The sequence below is a fragment of the Podarcis bocagei genome (genome assembly GCF_964188305.1).
Source record: "Podarcis bocagei genome assembly, chromosome: 1".
In the NCBI taxonomy this organism is placed as follows: domain Eukaryota; kingdom Metazoa; phylum Chordata; class Lepidosauria; order Squamata; family Lacertidae; genus Podarcis; species Podarcis bocagei.
In genome coordinates this window covers 112,691,327-112,715,173 of record NC_138125.1, presented here as the reverse complement: position 1 = coordinate 112,715,173, position 23,847 = coordinate 112,691,327, and the positions used below count along the sequence as shown (strand labels likewise).

The 23,847-nt window shown below is 41.5% G+C and overlaps 1 protein-coding gene across 2 annotated transcripts in view; it reads right to left on the bottom strand.

Moving 5' to 3' along the window:
• Positions 1 to 23,847, bottom strand: part of LOC308586141 (sodium channel protein type 2 subunit alpha) — a 95,356-nt gene that overhangs the window by 20,352 nt on the left and 51,157 nt on the right. For both annotated transcript variants that reach the window (XM_081192414.1, XM_081192415.1), the window contains exons 7-17: positions 22,927 to 23,199; positions 20,764 to 20,827; positions 19,454 to 19,595; positions 18,115 to 18,321; positions 15,723 to 16,016; positions 13,899 to 14,246; positions 13,182 to 13,314; positions 11,786 to 12,024; positions 11,192 to 11,365; positions 9,767 to 10,123; positions 7,949 to 8,428 (exon numbers count right to left, since the gene is read on the bottom strand). In XM_081192414.1, the coding sequence (XP_081048540.1) occupies positions 7,949 to 8,428; positions 9,767 to 10,123; positions 11,192 to 11,365; positions 11,786 to 12,024; positions 13,182 to 13,314; positions 13,899 to 14,246; positions 15,723 to 16,016; positions 18,115 to 18,321; positions 19,454 to 19,595; positions 20,764 to 20,827; positions 22,927 to 23,199 (2,711 nt within the window). The remainder of the gene's footprint in view (positions 1 to 7,948; positions 8,429 to 9,766; positions 10,124 to 11,191; positions 11,366 to 11,785; positions 12,025 to 13,181; positions 13,315 to 13,898; positions 14,247 to 15,722; positions 16,017 to 18,114; positions 18,322 to 19,453; positions 19,596 to 20,763; positions 20,828 to 22,926; positions 23,200 to 23,847) is intronic.

Below are 23,847 nucleotides of genomic sequence, written 5' to 3'. Positions count from 1 at the left end.
TATTTAAGCAGCAGAAAGAATTGGTTACCATTCTGAATTTACTAAAAAAAGGGGCCTCAGATTATCCTCAAGCTGTTTCTACCAATCAGCCTTTCTAGTCTATTTTCTGGTGGTTTCACTAACTTCTGGATCAATAAAATTACTTTGTTTCAGAAGACTATTTGGATTTCATGGGTTTTAAAAATCTATTTTTAGGAGGTATGAACAGGTTCTATTGATTGCATCAGAATATAATTTATAATCTGCTCTCTGTTTTGTTTTTATAAAAAAACTGTGTAATGGCACTTGCAGGGAGAGGGGCAACAGAATTAGATTCAATATAATCTTTTTGTTCATCCTAGTCTCTTGTTTTTAGAGGAAACAAAAACTGTTGTTGTTAGTTTTACACTTCCAGAGGAAACACACATTCAATTTTTATTGCACTTTAATATCAATAAACAAAATAAAGGTCAACGGGGAACAAATGCTATCCCCATGTACACTAGCTGTATACAACCATATAAAACAACATAATATTCACACAAGTATTGTATAAGGGGACTGCAAGCATTGCATTCTTGTTCAATGACAAAAGGAAGTTTCTGATAATATAAAAATAGTAACCACACCATCCAAAATTGGAATAGGCTATCTCAGTACAGTACTTCCAACATACCTGTTTATCTCAGAACAATAAAACCTGGGATTAATCATTTATCAATAATAATCTTACTAATACTGACCAGTAAGCAGTTTCCTGATAGTATGATCTTAGCCACTTGCAGCAAAATGCATATTGTGGCCTTTTATCAAGCAGGGGGGTGAGGGATCAATGTTGGGAAAATCCAGTACACTCTTGAGTGCAGCTTCAAAGGATATATTTTGTACTTAGCAACAACTGTTGTACAATATCATTTACGAAGTGCAAATGTATATAAATCATAACTCTTTGCCACAAAATAGAGAAAAACAGTTGCAGGAAATTCACTGCAACAGTATCCCTTGATATGCAGCCTTCTATCCTAAGTGGAGACTAGAAAAGGCTTTGGCTAAGCACTGTTTTATAGAAATGGCCACAAATAAATTGCACTATGTTCTGCTTACAGACTGGTACAAAGTATATGCTCAGAAATGAAGTTCAACCAAAATCAAAGGGAATGGCTTCCAGGTAAAGATGTTCAGGCTCAGGTACTTACATAGTGCATCTATGCATACCTAAATCCCAAGAAATCCAGTAGCATATAAGTACAGTGTATACAGTAATTTAATACATCAGATGCACAAATAGATTTTTGGTATGCACTGACTGCCCCGTTCATTCCAATCGATGGGCTTAGTCCATCTGTACATGGAACGCACATGCAGATCATGTTGCAATGAATTCTGATGTCGATGCACATGTGGAGCTTCTATACATAAATGGAGCTCCTGTGCTTATAAACCACCGATAGAATGAATCATAAACACCTATCATACGTAATCTATGCAATTCATGCTTAGTCAATAGATGTATATAGAACCATAACATCCTATTTTTTTAATAGTTTGAAACTGTAAAATATTTTGCTTGCATCATTCCAAACTGCAGGGGGTGCGGGGTTTTTTTTAGCATTAATGCTGCGGAATTAGCAGAGCAAAAAGCAAAAAAAGCAAACCAAAATCATGATGAGTCTATTCAGAAAATAAAGAGAAATCTTTAGGTTGTTCTTTTTTTTTTGGGGGGGGGAGAAAAAAATTGTTTAGTAACTTGTGAGCAGCGCTAAGTCCAAAGAATAAACAAGTACAAATCTCAGTCTTTTTTCAATCCTTGAAATTAAGTGTAGTTCATTCATCAAATTAGTATATTAGACATTTCACATGCAAACACAATGATCAGGCAAAAGTCTAAGATACCATTATCTGAAACGCAAACAGCCACTTTACATTCATCTTGGTTGAGGTACAAGTCTACATTTCATGAATTGTAAATTAAACCTTTCAGGTTTCTTCTCAGTGAGAAATTGGCATGTTTCTTGCAACAGGCTGTAATAATAATAACAATCTTATTAGTTAACCGAGCCTGAAGTGGACACTGCACAGCACCCAAGCAACTCAGAAAGAGAAAGCATCCCAGGTTCGCGAGATTTGTTCGCCTTATTCAAAGATATCATTTATGCTTAAAACCAGAGAGTGCCGTCTGCCCATATGATGAGGCAAGCCTGGGGTCAGTATTGGGGGAGTGGGTGTTAAAAGTAACAGAGGCACATTCAGAGAATTACACAATGCACACTGGTTATGCTGGAAGCACTCCCTTTAAATCTGCCCATTTTGAATCTCCAGTACTTCAAAAGGAAAGTTTGTGATAAGGCGTTAAATACATTCAGTACACATTGATAGAGCCAAAAATTATAGGCAAGTCATTAAGAGTTTTCATTTCTGAGTTGCTCTACATTGTGGCACCTTTGGCTATATAGAAATAATGGTTTATATAAAATCATCCCTTATTTTATTTATTTATTTGCTACCTTTCCTCCTAAAAAAGCCCAGCCAGCCCTTATGTAGCAATGTGGCAGAGATGAACTGCAACGTCACTAGTCTTTTGAGGATATGAATTATGAATATACACAGGGAATATCACGTGGTTAATTTGCCAGTTTCTAAAAGGGATATCTTCCAGATTTTAGGTAAAAGGGTCTGATTGACTGAACTTGAATTGATTAAAAATTAAGACAGTGTAATAGGGCACATAGTAGCACCTCTTGAAAGGAAATATACTATTTTGTGTTGGTGCTGCCCAAAGGGTCACAAGTGTTGAGTTGAGCTGCAGAATGAAATAAATCCAGTTTCACTAAAGGTACATCAGACTGGAAGGAATGGATGTTGTAATTGTTGTTCCCATTGCTTTTATGTACATCTGCCCATTTTCTGGGCAAGAAGCCCAGGAGGATGAACTCAGTAGGATATACGTCTGAGTGAGTAAGCATACACAGTACTTTTCTGCCCCATCTTTCTACCTTTGCAATACAGAATGTCAACCATAAACATCCTTAGAAAAACATAATGATAAAGCAAGATTTCCCCCCAAAACAAAATGCTATGGAAAATATGCCACAATTTAAAGGATGGTTAATTTATTAGAGTTCAGATACTGTACAAACCTTAATATTCTGGGTATTTTGGGGGGGGGGCATCTTAGATGCATCAAAAGGTACGCTGCTAACAGAAGAAATAAGCACAATCTAGAAACACTCTAAATTGGTTTTGGTTCTGAATACCTTCTGCTTTTAATATACCAAACAAGATTTACAAATGCGAAGAAGTTTGGCGGTACTGTTATTGGTGTACACACCTGATTTGCTGGTAGCTGTATCATGGTTTCATACAGTAATAATGCTATAACAAAAGAGGTAGGTTGGGCAAATCCATACTGGCCCCTTCATAGCTGGGTAGAAGAGGGGATTTCAGAAGGTTGTCATGCAAGCCACACTGCTGAAATTCCCTCTTCTACACAATTATTAAAGATACAGGCGTCTGGTCTCCATTTTCATCTGACTATACTAAAGGGAAGTGCTTTTTTAATTATAAAATTGAAACTAAAATAAGAAATAAGTATGGTCAGCGTGGAATTATTTCGGGATGCAACAAAAAACAAGACTATTTAATTATGCTCTTAATAAGAGTGTTTTAAACAATAACAACTGCGCATGAACCCCACATTTGCATCACTTTACATAACTTGCATGCTCCTTTGAAATGTAAGCATTTGGGGGGGTGGGAATGGAAAACTACTAAGCAGAGCATCTGCAAATGATCTCAATATCTTATTTTAATTAAAACTGATTTTCGAAACCTGCCATGCTATGGAAATCAAATGAAAGAGGTGGAAGGAGCTATTAAAGGAATGGCAGGAGAAGACAAACACATACAAATTGATTTAAAATGATTTGGGCTTATCATATACCTACAGGGGAAAAATCCCCTTAAATTGAGGGAAGTTGTGATTTCTTAATTTGCAGCAAACCTTTTTGCATACAAGTGGCACAGACACCAATGTTTGGCAACAGCAATCAGTGACACACTTATGCATGTTGCTTCACTGTAGTGAATGAACACGGGGGAAGGAAAATCACTTCCAGTAGGCAATGCCTGTGGAAGGATCCGTGCCACCCCATTTGGATGCTTTTCAGGTCCTGTTTTACATAGCTGCAAAGTAGTCCACCCATTTCCCCCGGTGCTTATTATTCCCAAGACTGGGACATATGTTTAAAGGGCCAAACTATATGTTATGTGTAGTTTGGCATTGTGTAAATCATTAAAAAAAAATTAAAGTAGCAGACATAGGACGGATCAGTATCAGGACTATGGTGAGGTTTTCCGCTTTCGCTTTTTTAAAGAACTTTTTTTCCCAAAAAAATTGCCCCTCTTCTGAAACTATTATTTCTGAACAGACTTCCCTCCAGATGAAAATAGCACCTGGTGGAGGGCATTTTTTTTTTGTTGTTGTGCATGCAGCTGCAGGGTGGGTGTTGCTTAACCTGCAGCAGTAGTGTTTTGCTAGTCGAATTTCCCCCGCCATTTCATTTTGCATGACAAAGTTTCGAAAAGTTGCTGAAGTGTTATCTGTTTGTATTCGTTGTCCAGCTTAATGGCAGGCTATAAGGTCACACACGCGTTTTAGCTTGCAAAAGAAAGTTATTTCCATTATAAACTCAGAAATCATGCACACCACCCAACGGCATTAATTGTAAGTACAGTAGTATAAAAATACCCCTTGGCTTGATTAAGACAGGGGTGGGGAACCTCAGACCCGGGTGCGAAACGCAGCCCTCTAGGATTTCCTTTTGGGCCCTTGGTCTTCTCCTGGGCTGTGCAGAAATGCCCACCCACCAGTGGCCTCTGTCTTCCAGCAAGTTTCCTTTGAGATAATGTGACCTGCAGGATGAAAAGGTTCTCCACCCTTGGATTAAGCAATTAATCCCTTTGCTTGCCCAACGTACTTTGTCTCCCAGTTACACCTAGTGAAACAAATGCTTTTCGGGTTGAACAAATTGCATGCATTCCTTCTTCTTCCTCTTGCTATAAAATTGCATGATACTAAAGAGTGTGGCTTAACTGGAGTCTGAATGCCTACAAATGTTGGACTTGCCAATCCTGCCTGCCCATGCTGTGATGCGAGTTACCTGACTCGGCAGAGAGCAGCCGTGTAGCTTTCTAATATTGCAATGGATGGGGGGAAGGAAGATGGCTGAGTAGCATGCAAGCCAATCCATATCCAGTTAAAAGGTGATCATATATAGAGGTAGAACAACTTGCTTAGGTAACCTGTGTAAAATTGATGCTGCTCGTTGCTCTGTCTGGTAAAAACAAAAAGCACCAGAGCTGCATTCCTGAATGATCCAGCTTGATTTTAATCCTGCGAGAAGTAAGAATGGTAGGACATGAAGTTTATAAAACAGTATCTCTGCTTTTGATTTTGGATTATTATTACGTATGACTTGGCTTACAGGTATTAATTGCACGTCATCTAAAATAACACAGGAAAAAGGTGTATTCATTGCCTTAATAAAAATGCCCCTCAAAATCATGCACTGTTAAATGTTGCTAGAATTTGATTGCAATGTACAGAGGTAAATTAGAAGGTGGATCCTAAAACAGAGGAGATTCCTGCAGAAGCTGCATTGACTTGCGGGACTGGATTTTCAAAGCACAAATCTGGAATTAGTTTCAAGGTCACACACAAGGCTGGAACATTCACAAATACCTTTGGAATGGAACCCTCCTGTTTTCATTTAACATAACTGTGACATAGTTTTACCAAAGTTAATAAATAAATGTCTTCTAAAATTTCTTAATCTGAACAAATACATTATAACTCATCCGGATGCCTAGAATTCGATTTTTTAAAAAATCATCATAAATGACACTGTGGAAAGCAACACTTTTTTTTTGTTATTCATAGGTATGAAGACCAATAAACCATGGACAACAGCTTATTTAGATAAAACTTTGTGCTGGTGCCACACTGCTTGATTGCTCCTGATTGCTCCCAGCAAGCCATGAAGCCTTGGCTTGTCATTATGAATGGTCTATGATTGTGGGCTGTTTCTTCCTAACAATCCCAAATGAAGCCATGGTTTGTTGTTAGCTTGCTGATCATAGCTAACTTTGGAGCAACAAGCACAATCCCAGTTCAAACGTAATGACAAGCCAGACCTTTAGGGGAGGAACAAAGTGGGAGTGATTGAGCCATGTGCACTAGATTGTGTATCGAGCGGCTCAATTCCAATAACTATACCTTATCATTTTGGGTGAACAAGGTCACAGAATGACTGGGGCCATCTTCTTTCCCAACCAGCTTTTCCTAAGGCAGACCTATTCACCAGTCAAACTCACCGTCTTGCTCCACCAATCAGAAAGCGTACAACAGATAGGGTTCCAGGTTTTTGCCCTGGGTGTTAATTGTCTGAAAGTAGGTGGCAGCTAAAGAGTTTTAAGCTATGCAAGCATACAAATTCCATGCAGCTTGAACAGATTGTGCTGGCACAGGAAATTATTCCCCTATTATTAGGTACAGTTGTGATGACCACAATTTCCCCCCTCTGTGGCTACTAGCAGCTATGCTCTTATTATTTGCACAGGGTTTGTGGTGTGTGAGCAAAGTCTCAAACATCACCCCCTCCGCGCCTTAGCCCAGATTTGCCTGGGCCGGGCTATGGCTATTTTATAAGAAAGGGGGGAAATGGGGAATAATGGAATTATAACAACGGAAGTCCCACATAATGGGTAGTTGGCCCAGACTGCGGCACAGTTGTAGTTTAGAGTTTGCTGTAATCTGTCCTGAGTGTCCTGACATTGTGTATGAATAGTAAAATATTTTAGCAAAATAATGGTTTGAGTTCCCCACAATGCCCTGTCTAACATTTCAGGTTTTGTGCTGCTGGGGACCAGACAACCCTAAACACAGAAGTGCTTAAAAAGCAACAACTCCAAGAATGTAATGCAAGAAGCATATCACATGTGAAAAATTTCCTCCCTTCCCTCTGCATCTGTGGGTCACTAATTTTATCTTTGTGCAGAGGGGATATCCCCAGTTCCAAATATAACAGCCAGGCAGACAATGAGCACAATTCCCAAAATAATTCTCTAGATCAGTTTCACCAAAACATGTGGAGGATGCCATGTTGCTGAAGGCTAACCTAGTTTTTTCAAAACTAAAATAAAATATGAGACTAGTCCATGCCACCCAGAATTCTACCTGCCATTGCTCAACCCCAAATATTATTGAGGAAAGTGCTAGAATATCTATATTGAGGGAATGGGTGGCTGGGGGGTTATCCTCCTAACCCAAAATGTCTACATCTCAGGCATTTACTGTAGGTGGGGAAATTCCCCAACACATTCTAGCATCCAGTGTGTGTTGTTCACAGTTTGAGGGAGGCTAAAGATAACTTAACAAATTATTGTGTATACCGTATATCCAAAAATGGTTTTCCCCAAAGCATAGATATTTGTATATCCTGTCTTCTTTCAGCTTAGAATTCTAGGGCAGGTCAAGTTGACACCAAGAACTCAGTGAGGTAGAGGTCATGTTAGATAAATTAGATGATTAACTGTGGGCAATCTTCCCCATATGCCCTTTGAAACTGTACTGCGAATAAAGGAATTTAATTACAAGGCTACAAAACTATCACTGATTCTCATTTATTATATAGGTTTGATACAATAAAAAGTGGGGAATATTAAACATATGAAGTTAATGTTAATCTTCAAAGAAGGAGTTAGAGTATTTCAACTGCCATAACGAACAACTGTGTTAATAAAAATCACTGTCTTCTACCTTTGCATTTGGAAACATGAAATATCAAGGCATATCACTTGTTCACACTGGTGGTAAAACACTAAAATGCCATGTTTTCAAATGGGAACTTCATGTATTTAAAAGGACTGCATTTTGAAGCAATATAGTGTTGTGTATTAAAACTAAAGGTACCTCTTTGCTTTCTTCCAAATCTGACTCACTGCTAAACTCCTCCGTGTTCAGATTTTCGAAATCTGATTCTCCAACCGCAATGGGCACGGTCACAGTTACGCTTGGGTTGTTTATGAACGACATGTAATCGCTTTCGTCAATTATGTATTTCTCCACACTGCTGCCGATGCCGCTGGTGGTTCCATTGCCATCTTTCAGATAGTTAAAGTCCTTGCCAATATCTACTATGGTATGGTTAGAAATGCAGCTGTCTTTCTTGTTGTTCAGATCTTCGAGTGGTTTGATTTCATCCAAAGCTTTCTGTTTCCTCACAAAGGCCTTTTGGACAAATTCATATGCTTTTCTTTTCACATAATCGACTCCCCTCTGAATCCTTGCCACAGCGATCTGGAGATTGTTCATTTCATTGTCGTCATCAGTAGCAGCAAGATTGTCTGAACTGAAAGAGCTCAGCAGTAAGGCTAGAAACAGGTTCAAAACCTATTGAGGCAAAAAGACGACAAGAGATTCTACATATTTTGCACAATTTAAATGACAATAATTCCTTTCTGGGTGTAACAATTTTGTATCCTAATTATTATCCTGCCAAGCCATCCTTACGTCATGCTTCCGAGTCTAGCTGCTGTTTGATTCCAGCTCCCGTCAGCTCCAGACAGCATGATGGAAGTTGTAGCCCATGTTCCCTACTCCTGCTCTAAGCTGAAGGTGTCCTAGGGTCTACTACCCGAAGATGAAGTTTCAGATTTGCAAAACATGACCTTAGGCCTCCTTCTTTGTGCGGAAAGAACATGTAATAGACATGCGGTAGAAAGCTTTTGTACGGAGAAGCCTCTTCATTGTTGAGGTGAAACTAACAAGGCATCTCAAACTGAGAATAAGGAAGGGAAAGAGTCTGTTCACCACTGCTCTCTTCATTCTTTTTTGCACACACATTTCTAAGTTTCTGCAGCATTCGTCCCCTTTTTTCCCCCTACATGCTTGTTGCAACTTCTTATTACGGGCACTGGAAAGGAAACAGGGAAAGGAATTCCAGGGGCTTGAGGAAAGATTTATTTCAGGCCTGATGCATTTCAGATTGATCCTTTCCTGGGGGCACATTTTATTTAGCTGTTTCTTTTAACCACCACAGTAATTCCTATACAGTCATACCTCGGGTTGAAGTAGCTTTGGGTTGAGCATTTTTGGGTTGCACTCTGCGGCGACCCGGAAGTAACGGAACACGTTACTTTCGGGTTTTGCCACTCGCGTGTGCGCAAATGCTCAAAATGACATCACGCGTGTGCACAGAAGCGGCGAATCACGATCTGTGCAGACGCGAGTTGCATTTGCTTCAGGATGCGAACAGGACTCCGGAACGGATCCCGTTCGCATCCAGAGGTACCACTGTATCCTGGAGTCATTGGGCTGCATCCATAGCAGAGGTAAATGGGGATGGGCATCCTTTTCTCCACTGGGGGGAACTTCTTAAGGGGTCTTGAAGTGTTGCTTTGGGCCTCAACCCAAACCCAACTCAGGGAGTTGGCCCAGATGCCACACTCTTGAGTTGCACATTGGGAACACTGTATAGGTTTGCACCTTGGTGGACCCGGATTCCATAGAAGCCTTGCAACGTTATCCATACACTCAAGTTTGGATGGTGCTATCAGCCAACAGGTGGACTGTCTGATGACTGGATTCCTGCCTTATGCCATGTCAATCTTTGTGAGCTAGAACCAATAAGAGCTGAGGTCATGTGAAACCTGCTAAAATTTGTGTGTTATTTGCTCTACACACTGAATCTTGCGTTGCAGACACAATATATATTTGTTGGATACATACCACCAGATTTCCAATTACCATGACCATCATGAAGACAGTAAGGCACATTGTTTGTCCAGCAACTTCCATACAATCCCACATAGTTTCTATCCATTCTCCACAAAGTACTCGGAATACAATCAAGAAAGAATGGAAAAAGTCATTCATGTGCCAGCGTGGAAGTTCACAGTCGTTCGAGATCTTGCAGACACATTCCTTGTAGCTTTTGCCAAACAACTGCATGCCAACCACAGCAAAAATGAAGACTATGATGGCCAACACCAAGGTCAGATTTCCTAAAGCACCCACTGAATTGCCAATAATCTTTATCAACATATTTAATGTCGGCCAAGATTTGGCTAATTTGAAAACTCGAAGCTGAAAAGTAAAAGTAAGTAGGCATCACTATTAGTGTTCATTATCTTTACATTTCAATTAATATTAGAGCTGTCTTCTGGAGGAAGTAGGTTGATGAAAGCTGACAGTGTATATTTTTTTATTCATAGGTAATTGAGCCTAAAATATTTAACCAAATACTTGCATTGCAGATTAAGTAATTTCAGTTTACACATATGCAAGACTTCTCCTAGTGACTAAATCTGATTAGCAGAGCACATTTTCCTAGTAGCAGAATTAGGATGCTGCATTTCTTTAAAAGCCAGTTTCTAATATGGAAAACAGACACAATGGGAAGAATTGAATGTTGTGCTGAAACAAACATTCGATCAGTATAAGCATTGTTGTTTGCCTGACAGAAGAACCACCCTCTTCTGCTCCAATGCTGTGTTCTGGAGGTTCTCAGGTGCATCAGAGCCCAAAACATTATGAGGGGCACACACAAGGGGCATGCAGTGAAAAGAGAGGAAGGGATGCCCCATTGTGCTAGCATGAGCTCCTGTGCTGTCTCCCACTAGCAGAACTGCTTAGTTGAATCTGGCCAGTGATTTTTTTTTTTTTTTACTCCTCTTGCATTAAGGGAACAAAGCAGATAGGTCTCAGTGACTTGAATGATTAATAGCTGTAGGCTGCAATCTTATATACACTTACTTTGGAATGAGTAACACTTAACCTTCTAAGCAAACATGCTTGGGGGTGCGCTATTAGAATATTACACTATTACCTGCTGATTTGTTCCTGAGCGAATTTTCAAAAAATCATGCACGAGTAGTAAAATGTATAGTATGTACATTAGTAATTTATATTCTGCATGGTTCCGGGGGAAATGGATAACAGAACTGAGCCTCGGTCCACTGGAATAATATCCAGTACTACAGCAAAAAATTCTTCAAAAACTTTCTGTTTGTAGAACAGGGTTAGGGTGGTTGTCAAGACTGGGGCAGGTATTTCCATATGTGGCGGGCGTGCCCTGTTGTACACTGATCAAATTATGAATCTGTATATATAATATGATCAAGAGTTGTTTTGAAACCCTACTGATGTACCTACCAGCCTGAAAGATCTTAGGACCGATAACCCTTCCACATTTGCAAGACCCAGCTCCATCAAACTCAGGCTGACAATGATGCCATCAAAAATATTCCAGCCTTCTTGGAAATAGTAATAAGGATCCATGGCTATTATCTTGAGAAACATTTCTGCTGTGAAGATGCCAGTAAACACCTACACAAAAAAACATTATTTGTCATCCACCTCAGATAACAATGATCGCATTCATCAAATGTTTGCTGAGCAGAGACAAAGAGCTACAGCATAAAAAAAAAAATTGTTTTATTAAGGGGAAAAACAACCCACCAGAAGTGAACCACTTGATCAGGCTTAAATCCTCCTTCCTCATACAAGTTCTGGTGCTTGGTTTTACTTTTTCAAAACTGCTGACACCACTTCAAGCAGCAAATTTAAAGTAATTTGTAGTTAGGCTCTTAATCCAGACCCAATCCAACCCAAGCAATTTCATAATTATTTCAGTGGGTGATATCTAACTAAGTCCAACAGAGTAAACCAAGTGAAATAAATTGGCTCCTTTTTTTTTTTTTTTTTTTTTTTTGCTTTCTGTTATTTATTATACTATGAAGGACTTACCAAATTTCCAACAGACAGCACATGGTTAAACTGAGGAGTCATTGGATAATGCTCCATGGCCATAAACAAGGTGTTCAAAACAATGCAGATGGTGATAGCAAGGTCAACAAATGGATCCATCACTACCAGATTAACAACATGCTTTATTTTTAACCAAGGTGGCCAGCAATCCCAGATTAAGCACATGTTAGCAAATTTGTACCAGCAGGGAGGGCATTTCTGTCTGGACTCCTCAAGTTCTAGAAGAGAGAAAAGAGAATGCATAAAAAAGACTTTATATATTCAACTCATAATTATGTGGTACAGATTTTTTTCCTGCAATGTGTGTTTTGTGATATGATTCATTAAGGTGTTGGCATTCTGATCCCACTTTAACCTTCACCAAACCAGGATATCAAACCAAAGCTGTATGCTAGTTTGCAAACCACAGTTTGGGTTTAGTGGGTTGCTGTTATATCTGAATCCACAAGCCACAGACAAATCCCAGATAGGGCCACTGCAGTCTCAAGAGGCCGCTGTACCATGGAGATGGGAGAGAATATGTGGGAAATGAAAGCACTCTAAACCACTGTTTCCCTGTTGTGTGTATGGAAGCTCAAACTATGGTGTGGGTACCTAACTATGCATAGCAGAAACCATGCATTGATGTGATATTTCAACTGAGCCAGTTAAAATCCTCCTTTACTTCCTCAGCTCTCAATATCACCAGGGCAAAGCTTTAGCTGTCTAAACAATTGGCAGTGCCTAAGAAGAAGCTGAAAAATATTTGAAACTTCTAGATGCCAGCCTTAGATTCCTAGATACAAATATCAAATTGCCCAGAAACTGGGCACCTAGCTATCAATATGATATTTAACCTAGAGAGCATATTTAGGAAATCTCCTTGGTAGGAATGAGGGGGTTGAGTCTTTGACACTTGTCTGTCCTTAAGCCTGCAACCTTATGCATATTTACCTACTGAACAAAGTGGGGCTTATTTCTGAGTAGGCAGGCATAGGTTTGTATTGTAACTCTGTTGCTGAAATCAATGTGACTCAACACTGCTCAGCTTTGCTCAATAGAGACTTAGCAGCTCAGTGGCTCTGGCCCACAGGAATGTCCTGTTGACCATGTTTGTCAATCATAATTTGTCTATTATCACTGTATTCACATTTACTAAAATTGGTAAAACAAGAGCTTCTTCCCTCCTAGATTTAGAATGGCTGTGGGAACAAAAGTCAGTGGCCATAACATTATGGTTTATAACTACCAGAAGAGTAAAATGATGGTTGTAGATGCAGAGAACATAACAGGCAGCCAAACAGAAGCAGATAACTGTAAGCGGACATTTTGTTATTTGTTTTCTAAATGGTAATCTCAGTTTTTGTCCACTGGGTTTTGGAAGGATTCTACATACCTTCCATTGTGTTGGTAAGTATGCTGGCTATACTCATTGCTCTTTGTCTTGCAGTAGGATCAGACAGAAAATCCATAGACATATGGTAAGAACTGGAACGTCTTTTTCTTAGTTCTGTTTCTGTAGTGGTGCCCTGAAAAAAAAAAACAACTTAGGAATGTTAACAGTTCTCATCTCTTTGGTCCCGTAAGAATACCCACAAACTGAAGATGAAGATACCCAAATCTCCTTTCAGCTGCAAGTCATAAATATTACTTGGCGGTAAGTCCCATTGATGCTATCAAGAAGGGGCAACCATTGTGGTGGAAAAGTCCTACACTACTGCCCTCCTGGAAGGGTGGTGTAAAGGTGGGAGCTGCAGAGAGACATTTGCATTCCCAATGGTACCGCCAGGCGACCCCACCTTACCCCCACTGGTAGAGGAAGAGGAGTGTGTGGGGAGCACACCACTCCCCGGCAGCGTGATCCTGGTGGGGTGCCATTGCGGCTGCTCCCCCACCAACACTGGGTGCCACTCTCCCGCAGGTGGTGTGCCACGCCCCAGGACATGCCTGCTCTCCACCCTCCGGTGCCAGAGCATGAAGCTCTGCCACTGCTTGCCCCCCACTAGGGCGCATTGCAGTTGTCCAAGCGAACTTCATTCCACAGAAAGGAATGAAGTTCCTCGGCCGAATGATTGCACAGTTTCAAATCGGTGGCTGCTTTATCTGTTATTACCTCAGGCAGAAGCTGCCCGGTGGGTGACATCAGACCTGGAGGCCCACCAACTAAGGAGACCACCCCATTGCAGTCCACGGTGCTGTGCATCTTCCCGTTTGCTGGAAGCACAGGTACCATCCTGGATGATCGACTGGCCTGGCTGATGTTACTGTTGCGCCTCTCACTATGTCTGTGAGGGACAAAGAGAGAGTCCCTTCTGCTCTCGTTGTCTTCGAAGGTGCTGTGCTCGTCATCGGCAAAGTCGTTCTCCGACCCGATGTCCTTTGCTCGGCCTCTGAAGCTGAAAAGGCTCGCTTTGCTGCTGCGCCTTGGGGAGAACAAGGAGCCACGGATGCTCAGCAGAGACTGTGAGGGAAAATGAGGGAGCAACCCCAAATCAGAAATTCCTGTAAGTCGTGTGCAAGACCAAGACATTGTAAGCATAGTGAAATGCCTCTGATCGACATGTGCATTGAAATCCAATGTTTACAACATTGTAAGACACCACTGGAACATGATTAAGAAGAAAATAACAATTCATATTACAAAGCGGTTGTAAAATACCCAGTAAGAAACATCACTTAAATATCATGGAAACAACACTAAGAACATCACAGAAAGAAGGGAGGGAGGAATCATAATCGTTAACCTTACAGATAACATTATCCGAAAAATTAAAAAATCTGAAAATAAATTGTAGGAAAATCAAAAGAACCATTGCAGCTGCATCAACAGGCTACCATTAAAATCACCACATGTAATCAGCAAACCCAATTACCTAGAAATTATTACCAATGAAATGATTGTGTTGAAAAACTCTTTCGCTCCCTCCACTGACTTAGAGGAATTATTGAAACACAGGTGCTTTTTAGGGACTTGTCCCAGCGCACCTGAACGATCTTTATCAATGTTAACACAGGAAAATATTAAATGAATATTTATTAGGCAGTTCTATTTGATTACAGTGAACATCTCTGCCTAGTGGAACTGTTTCTCATCGCCCTCCATTCTTTAGAAGGGAAACAATAAATGGACAAAATCCCAGCTAACCATGGCTTGCTCCTAGGATAATGCCAGTGACTGGCATTGCTGCTCACCTGCTAAAGCCCTTGCCTCAGCAAAGAGGTCGCTGTTGACCTCTGGAGCCCTCTGCCACTGATGCACCTGCTCCTTGCTATTGCTGCCTTGTTTCCTCACTCTCTCAGAGCAAGCAAGCACTGAGATGGGTGACCATCTGCATGCCTCGTTCTCTGGGCACGATTAAGCCCAGAGGGAAAAGTCAGTGAATGGGACAGCAGCAAAGGTCATGAGGAGGATGAAGTGGGTGCACTCAGGAAGGGAGTGTCTTGCTGAAACAGGGTTGCCATACATCCAAAATTTCCCAGAAATTTCCGAAATACTGCAGTCAGAAGCAGTGTCTGGGTGGAAATGTCAAATGACAACCTGTATCGGCAGTGTCGTTTTTGCTGATTTTCCTTAAAAATAGCTCAAAAACATCATCTTGGCTCAACAGTTTTGAAAAAATAAAAGCAAGCTCAACAACTTGTGTCTGGGTATTTGTATCTGGATATTCACTTTTTGAAATACGGCAACCCTGAAATGCACGTTGCTGTTGTAATATGGAGAACTGAATTTCAGATTGGAAAAAGCTAAAAGAAACTGAAACGACCAGATTAGTCCATGTCCAGCTGATCCAGAATTCCATGGCACCAAAGACGGGAAAGAATCATTGGACCTTTGGGGTCAAAATCCCCCTTAATATACATACATGAGGAAGGCTGAGCAATTTCCACCTGGCCCGATATTAGTTGGTACGCACAGGCCAGGATACTTTCTCCCTACCTGGTGTGGGGAAGAGAACCTTTTCTCATAAGTCAGTCGGTTCCCTTCAATAGAGAATCGGAAGCCCTTCCTTCGGATGCTGTCCTCCGATTCAGATTTGTGAAATTCATCCTCATCTTTTTCGTCTCCTTCGGATTGTTCTCTCTGCTTCCTCTTTTTCCGCCTGTTCCTTCTCTCTTTAGCACTCTTTGAACTCAGCTTTGACGTCACTGAAGAGCTCTCCGAGAACCCGCCGACACCACCAACTTCACTGAACTCTCTAGATTCACCTGTGGCGGCGGCTAAAGCAGCTGCCTGTTGAGGAACCAAAGTTAAACACATTTAAGGCACACAATACTACTCCGTTAATACTACTGTATTCCCAGGGTTTCTATTTTTAAAAAAGCAGATGAGTTTGATGTTCCTCACACTAATCCCATGTACTACATAAGAAGAAGCATCTCAACAAGGCAATATAGCAAATTTCAAATTCCAAAAGGCCTTCCAGGACCTCGCCAAATTTACCTCAGAAAATTTGGTGCTGGCATGTTTCTGCCTGAAGCGAGGGGCACCCCTTCTCCCAGGCTCTGGCCAACACTTTAAAAAGTATTGTGCAACATTTAGACACCAGTTCCTGCCTTCATCTATCCCCCCACTCATGGCGCCACCTGAAACAGGCTATGCCACCCTGCCACATGGCGGAGCTTGCCCTCACCAGGTACACCCTAACATGGCTGAATTTCACTCGAGGAATCTTTCCTTATGGGTAAGGGATGAAGAGGCCTTAGTCACTGTCCCAGGCACCAGGACTTAAAGCCACCAGGCTAGAATCACTGCAAATGCCTCATTCCTTGAAAGCTGCTCACAAGAGGAAGTGTGTGGTGCCTAATTCTCAGCATGACTGTCTTGCCCTACAAGAGAAGAAAAATACTCTCCAGAGCAACGGTGTGCACCTTCCTTCCTCTTGTGAGCATAACTCTCCACGGAAGAGGAGTGTAAAAGAGTACTGAACCTGGCCCCACAAAACATGTGGGAGACAGAAGTCCTTTGCAGCATGAAAAAGAAATTGCCACGCCTATTCTTGTTTCTTAGCCTAGGCTTCACAATCTGTTCTTTTCTTCTTATTTTTCTTTTTTAACAGAAGGGCAACATGGGTAAAGCAAAATAAATGAAACCAAATTAGATTCCAGCTTTACTGCAGTGTAGAAGACATACTTCATGTTTCCTGGCCACCTTTTGTTTTTCTGGGGGAGGAATCGTTCAATCATTTTGTGACTGAGCGAGGGAAGGCCTAGAACCATGGACTCATTCTGATAACTTTGCCCTAATGCTGGAGTTGCCAGTGTGGCGCATGTGGGCACCCTGGTGCTCCTATGAAAACCTCGTTTGGTGCCCTCAGCCCCTACTGAGTTTTCTGGTTTGAGGGCAGGCAATTGAAGTTGCTTTTTAAAAAATAAAGAAAGCCTTTGGAAGGCAACTGTAGGTTCCAGCAACAGTCGTTTCACTATTTTCTCCCCCTGGGGTGCCTCTGGGTCCATGTGGGCCCAGATACATTCTTAAGATAGGAAAGAAAGTGCAGGCAGCTGGAGCTGGTACTTTGCTTTTAAGCCTACTCAGCTAAGCTGCCTGGTTGTTGATTTTCAGAAAACGGAAAGTGGGGAATAGTGGCAAACTGGTAAGCTTTGGGGCACAGAGAAGCATCAGGGTAGATAGGGAGGGTGACAGCGGGTATGATTGCCTGTTTCAATTTTGTGAGGTGGGTGGATGTGCTGTGTTGCCTGGGGGTGTTTGTATGGAGTTTGGTTTTCATAGCGGGGCGTGTTGCCTGGTTGGTTTTGTGTGGGTGGTTTTGTGCTTTGAGGAGAGGGAACGTTGCCTAGGTAGGCTTGTGTGGGTGCGACTGGTTTTCTCCAGAGTGAAGTGGATACGCCTACAATAGTGTCTCCACTTCCGAAATGAGATCCATGGGCTTAAGAAGGTTGTTGACCCCTACCCTAAAGGTTTACTTGTCATAATCTAATTTACTTGTCATAATGTATGAGTAAATGCCTACTACCCAGCAGCCATCTTGAAATGCTTCAAGCTCACATGCTGCTGGTGTTAACTAGCTAAAAGCACCTTCACAGATTTTACACAACATCCTGTATGAGAATAAGCCAAAAACAAAACAAATTTTATTTTTAATCATATATGGATAAAAATAACAGGTAGCTTTCTCCTCAAAATATCCGCTGGGAAGCTGGTTGAAATGGAGATTACAGCTTTAAAGCGGCGGCTGCTTTCTATGAGTAGCTAGAACCTTAAAGCTATGCTTAAACTGTCCAAACATTTTCCATAGGAAAGATACCTGAGCTTTCTTGTTCCTGTGCTGAATAGTCAATAAAAATAATCGTTAAAAAAGAAAGAACGATACCTGGGCTTCTTCCTGTTGTTTTTTCAGCTGCTCCAGCATTTGCTGGAACTCAGCCTCCTTCTGCTCTGCTTCTTCCATGGTGGCTTGGTTCTGCTCTTCGTAGGCCATGGCAACAACGGCCAGGATCAGGTTGATCAGGTAGAAAGAGCCCAGGAAAATCACCAGGACAAAAAAGATCATGTACGTTTTGCCAGCAGCTCGCAATGTCTGTAAAAAGAAAGAACAAAAAGAATAAAACAGTTCATAACATTCCTATAAAATGTAATGGCCTCTTTATTATACCATAGCGACAAGGAACATGTTCAAAATGGGTATAAGTTAAATGGTTAAGAAACTTAGTGTGCTGATACATGCTGGTCTTATGTACGTGAGCTATATGTACAACTTCACGTCAAACTATGTAGTAATTAAGAGGCTGTAATAACAACCACTGCATTCCCTTTTTACAAGTGGATATACACACCAGTTAGTACAGTTAGACCTCACCTCTTATTCATGCTTAATGCAAGATGTGCTTCCTCTATCTCAAAGGGAGAGGAACAGCTGCCATAGTCGACTTCTGACCACAGAACTGGCCCCCTGATTATTTACATCTACCAGCTGCCAGAATGAGAATTCAAGGTCCTGTACAGTCATTCTGTATAAGCCATTCTGTACACAGCCAATTTGCTTTGCAGCAGCCATATTGCTGGTTGGGGGTTGAGGGGAGGCAAAGTACTAACACCGAAATGTTCATTATGCAACATTGCGACTCACTTCAGCGGAGACATTTTGTAAAGCACCCGAGTCACCTTTCCCCCTGTTGCACGCTGGAATAGCCAGTTCTGTCAGCCAGAGTCATGGCCGCACATTGAAACAACTTGTATGGTTTGAAAACCATTAGGTTTTGTGGACGGTCTTAACCTTGCACCAGTTATCATTCCTCCTGTTGTGCTATTACAGCTTCCCTGTTCCTGAGCATGAATGCAACAAATCCCTATGGACTGTACCATTTGTGGCAAGATGGTCAACCATGCCCTTGACTTGAAACACGTGATTTTATGCTCCTGAGATTGATCTATCTGTGACATGGTAACACAGAGCTTTGAAATACACTTAAGTATTCATAGTAATACACTGCTCTTATTACTATGGCCATAGTAATAAGGGGTACTCAGTGTGGTGCCTGTCAGACATGATGAGACTACAATTTCCATCATCCCTGACCATTGGCTATGTTGTCTACTGCTGATTGGAATTTGAGTCCAGTCATATCTGGAGGGTGCCTTGTTGGCTGCTCCTGTTTATATAATCAACCTCTGTAGTATTGCTAATACTCCTGGCATATAAAGTCTCTCACCAGTTGGTAAAGGTTTTCCCAGAAGTCCTGAGTCATCAGCCGAAAGAGCGACAAGAAGGCCCAGCTGAAGGTATCAAAACTTGTATAGCCATAGTTGGGGTTTCGACCAGCTTTTACACACATATATCCTTCCGGACATTGACTAGAAAAAAATGGGGGGGAAAGACATTTTCAAAACATCACCTCAATCAATGTGTTTGCTTGAGCAAATAGTCTGCCAGTTGTCAGTAGAATGAAAATGCTTTTCAACTGTGATTTTACTCGGAGGAACCATTCAAGAAAGCCAACTTCAGGCAAAGGCCTACAGCAGAGATCAGAAGCCTTCTTCCTATGAGGGGCCACTGACCTATGGGAAAAGTCAACTGGGGCTGCAGCCAATAGTGGTTAGAGCCAGATCTGATGGTGGGTGGGGCTTCATGATCTCTTGTCTGCCTCTTGCACACACACATCAAGTGAAAGAGAAAGAGATTCCCAGAGAGGATAGTTGGAGAGCAAGAGCGAACCTACAGTGTCCAGAGAGCTGAATGATAAGGAGGGATGCATGGAATTAAACTAAGGGCCCCATGTGATCTTTGAACTGAGGGGTTTTAGGGTAGCACGACTGGTGCAGCCGCCTTGGGCATCACCCTTCAGGGGGCGCCAAAACAATGATGTTGAACTGAGCGTGAGACGCACCCCCCCCCGAATTTTAGCATCACACAGGGTCCAAAGTCCAGGTTCTTTACTTAGGTCTACAGCAGCGGTTCTCAACTTGTGGGTCCCCAGATGTTGTTGGACTACAACTCCCATCATCCCTAAGCTCTGGCCTTGCTAGCTAGGGCTGATGGGAGTTGTAGTTCAACAACACCTGGGGATCCACAGGTTGAGAAAGGCTGGTCTACAGAGTCAATGCCTTTTCAACATTACCTAGGGAAAACTAGCCATTGTCTTGCCCAAATCCTTAATATACCACCATAAAGTGTTACTATTTAAATTTATCATGCTTTAGTGTAACACTTAAGAGAGGTACTGAAAAGGAGGGAGATGCCTCTCATTGATCTTAGGAGTGTTTTCAAAGTGTGTAAAAAGAAAATTGAAAGACTGAAAGATTGGGTGCATGGGGGACATATTGCTGAAACACATATTCTCCATGTCAAACATAGCCCTCTCGTTCATATCCCCATAAAGGTAGATGCTGACACCCAGACAGCAGGCTTCAGAGCCTGAAATGCTAGAGATCTGAAATGATTTGGATATTAAAGGCAAAGTTACTTTAACTACAGCTGCCGCACCCACTCTCTGAAATAAAGTGTAATGGACCATTCTCTCACCCAGCATCTGAGCTGTTGCCACACAGCAAAGCATCATTTTGTCCTTCCAAGAAGTAAAAGTGATCTGTTTGGAAAGAGAAATAGATAACACTTAATTGCACTGAAAATAAGTTGAGAGCCCCATGATATCTTGGCGATTAAGGTTTGGATCCTAACTAGGCATTTATGAACAGGCTCAAGAATGGAATTGAGATGATCCAGTGGAAATTCCCACTGGTGGAAAGCAGATAAAGTAATTTTTGCCAATTCCTTCTTTCTCCATGTAGCCCCCAGTTCTGCCTGTGAAAGTCACCACTTTCCTTCTGACAGAGGCATCCCATTAATGCAACTCCACTCAGAGGGTACACCCACCAAAAGAATATTTGGTGGGATATACATCGTCCAATAGATTTATTGTGGCACAAGCCCCTCAACTTAGTTATGAAACAGTATTGGTAGTCCCCCATAGACCAAAAGCACAAATGACATCAACAAGGAATCATGTCTTCAATGTAGTGAGTCCTACTCTATGGGACTCTCTCTTAGTAGAAATCAATCACTGTCCCTGTTAAGTTTCAGGTGTTTGGTTAAAACTGTTTTATTCCAGGAGGTCTTTGCATCATGAACACTGCTTTGATAGTTTAATCTCTGATGTTTTGATCTCTAATGTTAAATCCATACTTTATGTGTATATGTGTGTGTGTGTGTGTGTGTGTGTGTGTGTGTGTGTACATTTTTATTTTGTAAAACTGTTTTGGGACCCAGTTAGTGAAAGGAGTATATATGTTTGTTTGTTTGTTTGTTTATAAATAAATAAATATTACTAGTTAAGGTAAATTATATACTGGGATGCTTACTCCAGTGACCTATTCGGAATAAATACTGTGAATTATTATTACTATCGTTATTACTATGCGCTTTGAAAGGGCCTGAATTTTTCAAAGTGCTGTGCAGATATAGATATAGATATATAGATCATGCATGGCCAAACTCGGCCCTCCAGATGTTTTGGGACTACAATTCCCATCATCCCTGACCACTGGTCCTGTTAGCTAGGGATGATGGGAGTTGTAGTCCCAAAACATCTTGGAGGGCCGAGTTTGGCCATGCCTGATATAGATGATATAGATAGAGATAGAGATATGTTCCTGCCTGCAGTCTTGCAATCTGCTAGACATAATACAAAAGGAAAGGGGGGGGGGAGAAGATGAAAGCAAAGTGTGTGTAGGTCCGGGCCGTAAAATAGTTTGTGCTAAAATAAGTACAGTGTCAAATCAGTGAGACCGATTCATTTCTGTCATACCGCTTGAAACCCCATTATAAGAGGTCACAGGAAAACAAGAAGCGCACTGGGCTGCACCAGTGTACCTCATGACAGAAATGGCCTTGGGATGATGCATTGGTGATTCATACCTCTCGTGTGTAAAGCTTGTACAACCCACAACGCGCTAGACTCAGCTGTGTGGGTAAATACATAGGCAAACTCAAGGACGTTAAAATGACTAGACATTTAGAGTTAAGCGATTTATCTTCATTCAGTAATGCCAGCACAAAGTCTTGCAGTTTTCTTTGTGAGCATAGGTAAAGCAGGGCCAGTCCTGGAATTACGAAAGCCATCCAAGTTTCTGATTTGATCCCGGAACATCCCTGTTTCCCCTGCCACTGAGCTCACAGAGGAGGATGAGCTGGCGCTTGCCCTGAATGGTGGTGGTGAGGGAGCATCCTGTTGACTCTCCATGGCTGCTGCTGGCCTCCTCCCTTGGGCAGCTGGTGGTGGCTGCTGGGAAGAGGGCACGGAGAAGAAGAGACTGCTGCCACTGAGGTCTAGCCTCGTGTGACATGGCGGCTCTGTGGGGCAGTCGAAGGGCAGGACTGCCCTGGGCAGGAAGAAAGGGAGAGCGGAGCAGTGAGAAAGGAGTCTTTTTTAAAAAATGCTTTGTGTGTTCGTGTCTAATCTTGCCCCTTTCTAAAATTTATTTATTGGTGTGTGTTTTTCCTCTCGCTATTCAGCTCATCATCAGTGCCTGCAAACCCAGGACTCAGTTTCAGCACTATAGCCTAGGCTGTGCTGCATAATTTTAGTGCCTATTGACAACAATCTAGCTGCGATCAGCAAAACATTAAGTTCTCTCTCTATATCAAAATCAATCAATCAAAAAGTAATAATGTGTCACCAGGCCTTACTGTCATCACTGACGTAGTCATCCCAGTTAAACGTAGTCACAGTTCTATTAACAAAGGTACCATTATCGCCCATTGTGCTATCGAAATAGGAAGTTATGTTGATTTCAAAAGTAGAATTGTCTGGCGGCCAAATCAGGCATTTATGCCTCAAGTTCCCCATGAAAAGCTGGAGCCCTATTAATGCAAATACACTCAGACAAAACACAGTCAGGATCATGACATCTGAGAGCTTCTTCACTGACTGAATTAGGGCCCCCACAATGGTCTTCAGGCCTGCAAACAGAAAGGGAAATTCATTGCGATGTCGCACGCTAAATATACTGTATGTCACGTGAATGTGCTTGACTTAGTTAATGTTTCATGCAGAATGACAACAAAATGGTTTTTATATTTGTGACAGTTTAATGAAAAAGCCTGATTGCCTGTGAACATGAATGAAAAGCTGTTAGGTTTATGCTGATTTGAAACTGTGTATGAAAATAAAACAGATATATTGAGGTATCTGTGGTACATAATCAGAGAAACACTTTGCCTAAGCAAAAACGCAATTTTGCGGTCCATGCTGTATCTCAGCCCTGTGTAGAAAAGTATATTGTTTTATTTTGCTTGTGTCTCTTGCCCAAACCATTATTGTGGAGTCGGTTTTTGAACTGTTCAACAACACAAATAAGGTGTTGTTTTTTTAATTAGTTATTTCAATTATCCCATGTTCAGTTTTATTGAATAAAAATGGGTGATGGTTTGGAGAAGAAGGACATCTTTTTAGAAAATTCCCATGCACAGAAAAAAGCCCATGCTAACTTTCACATTTTGCATCTATTTATGCATAATTTTAAAAAATAAAGAAAGAAAAACCCAAACACAACTGATAGCAAGTTTCGGTTGGGAGTGCCTGCAACAAATGGTAAAATTTGCATCAGT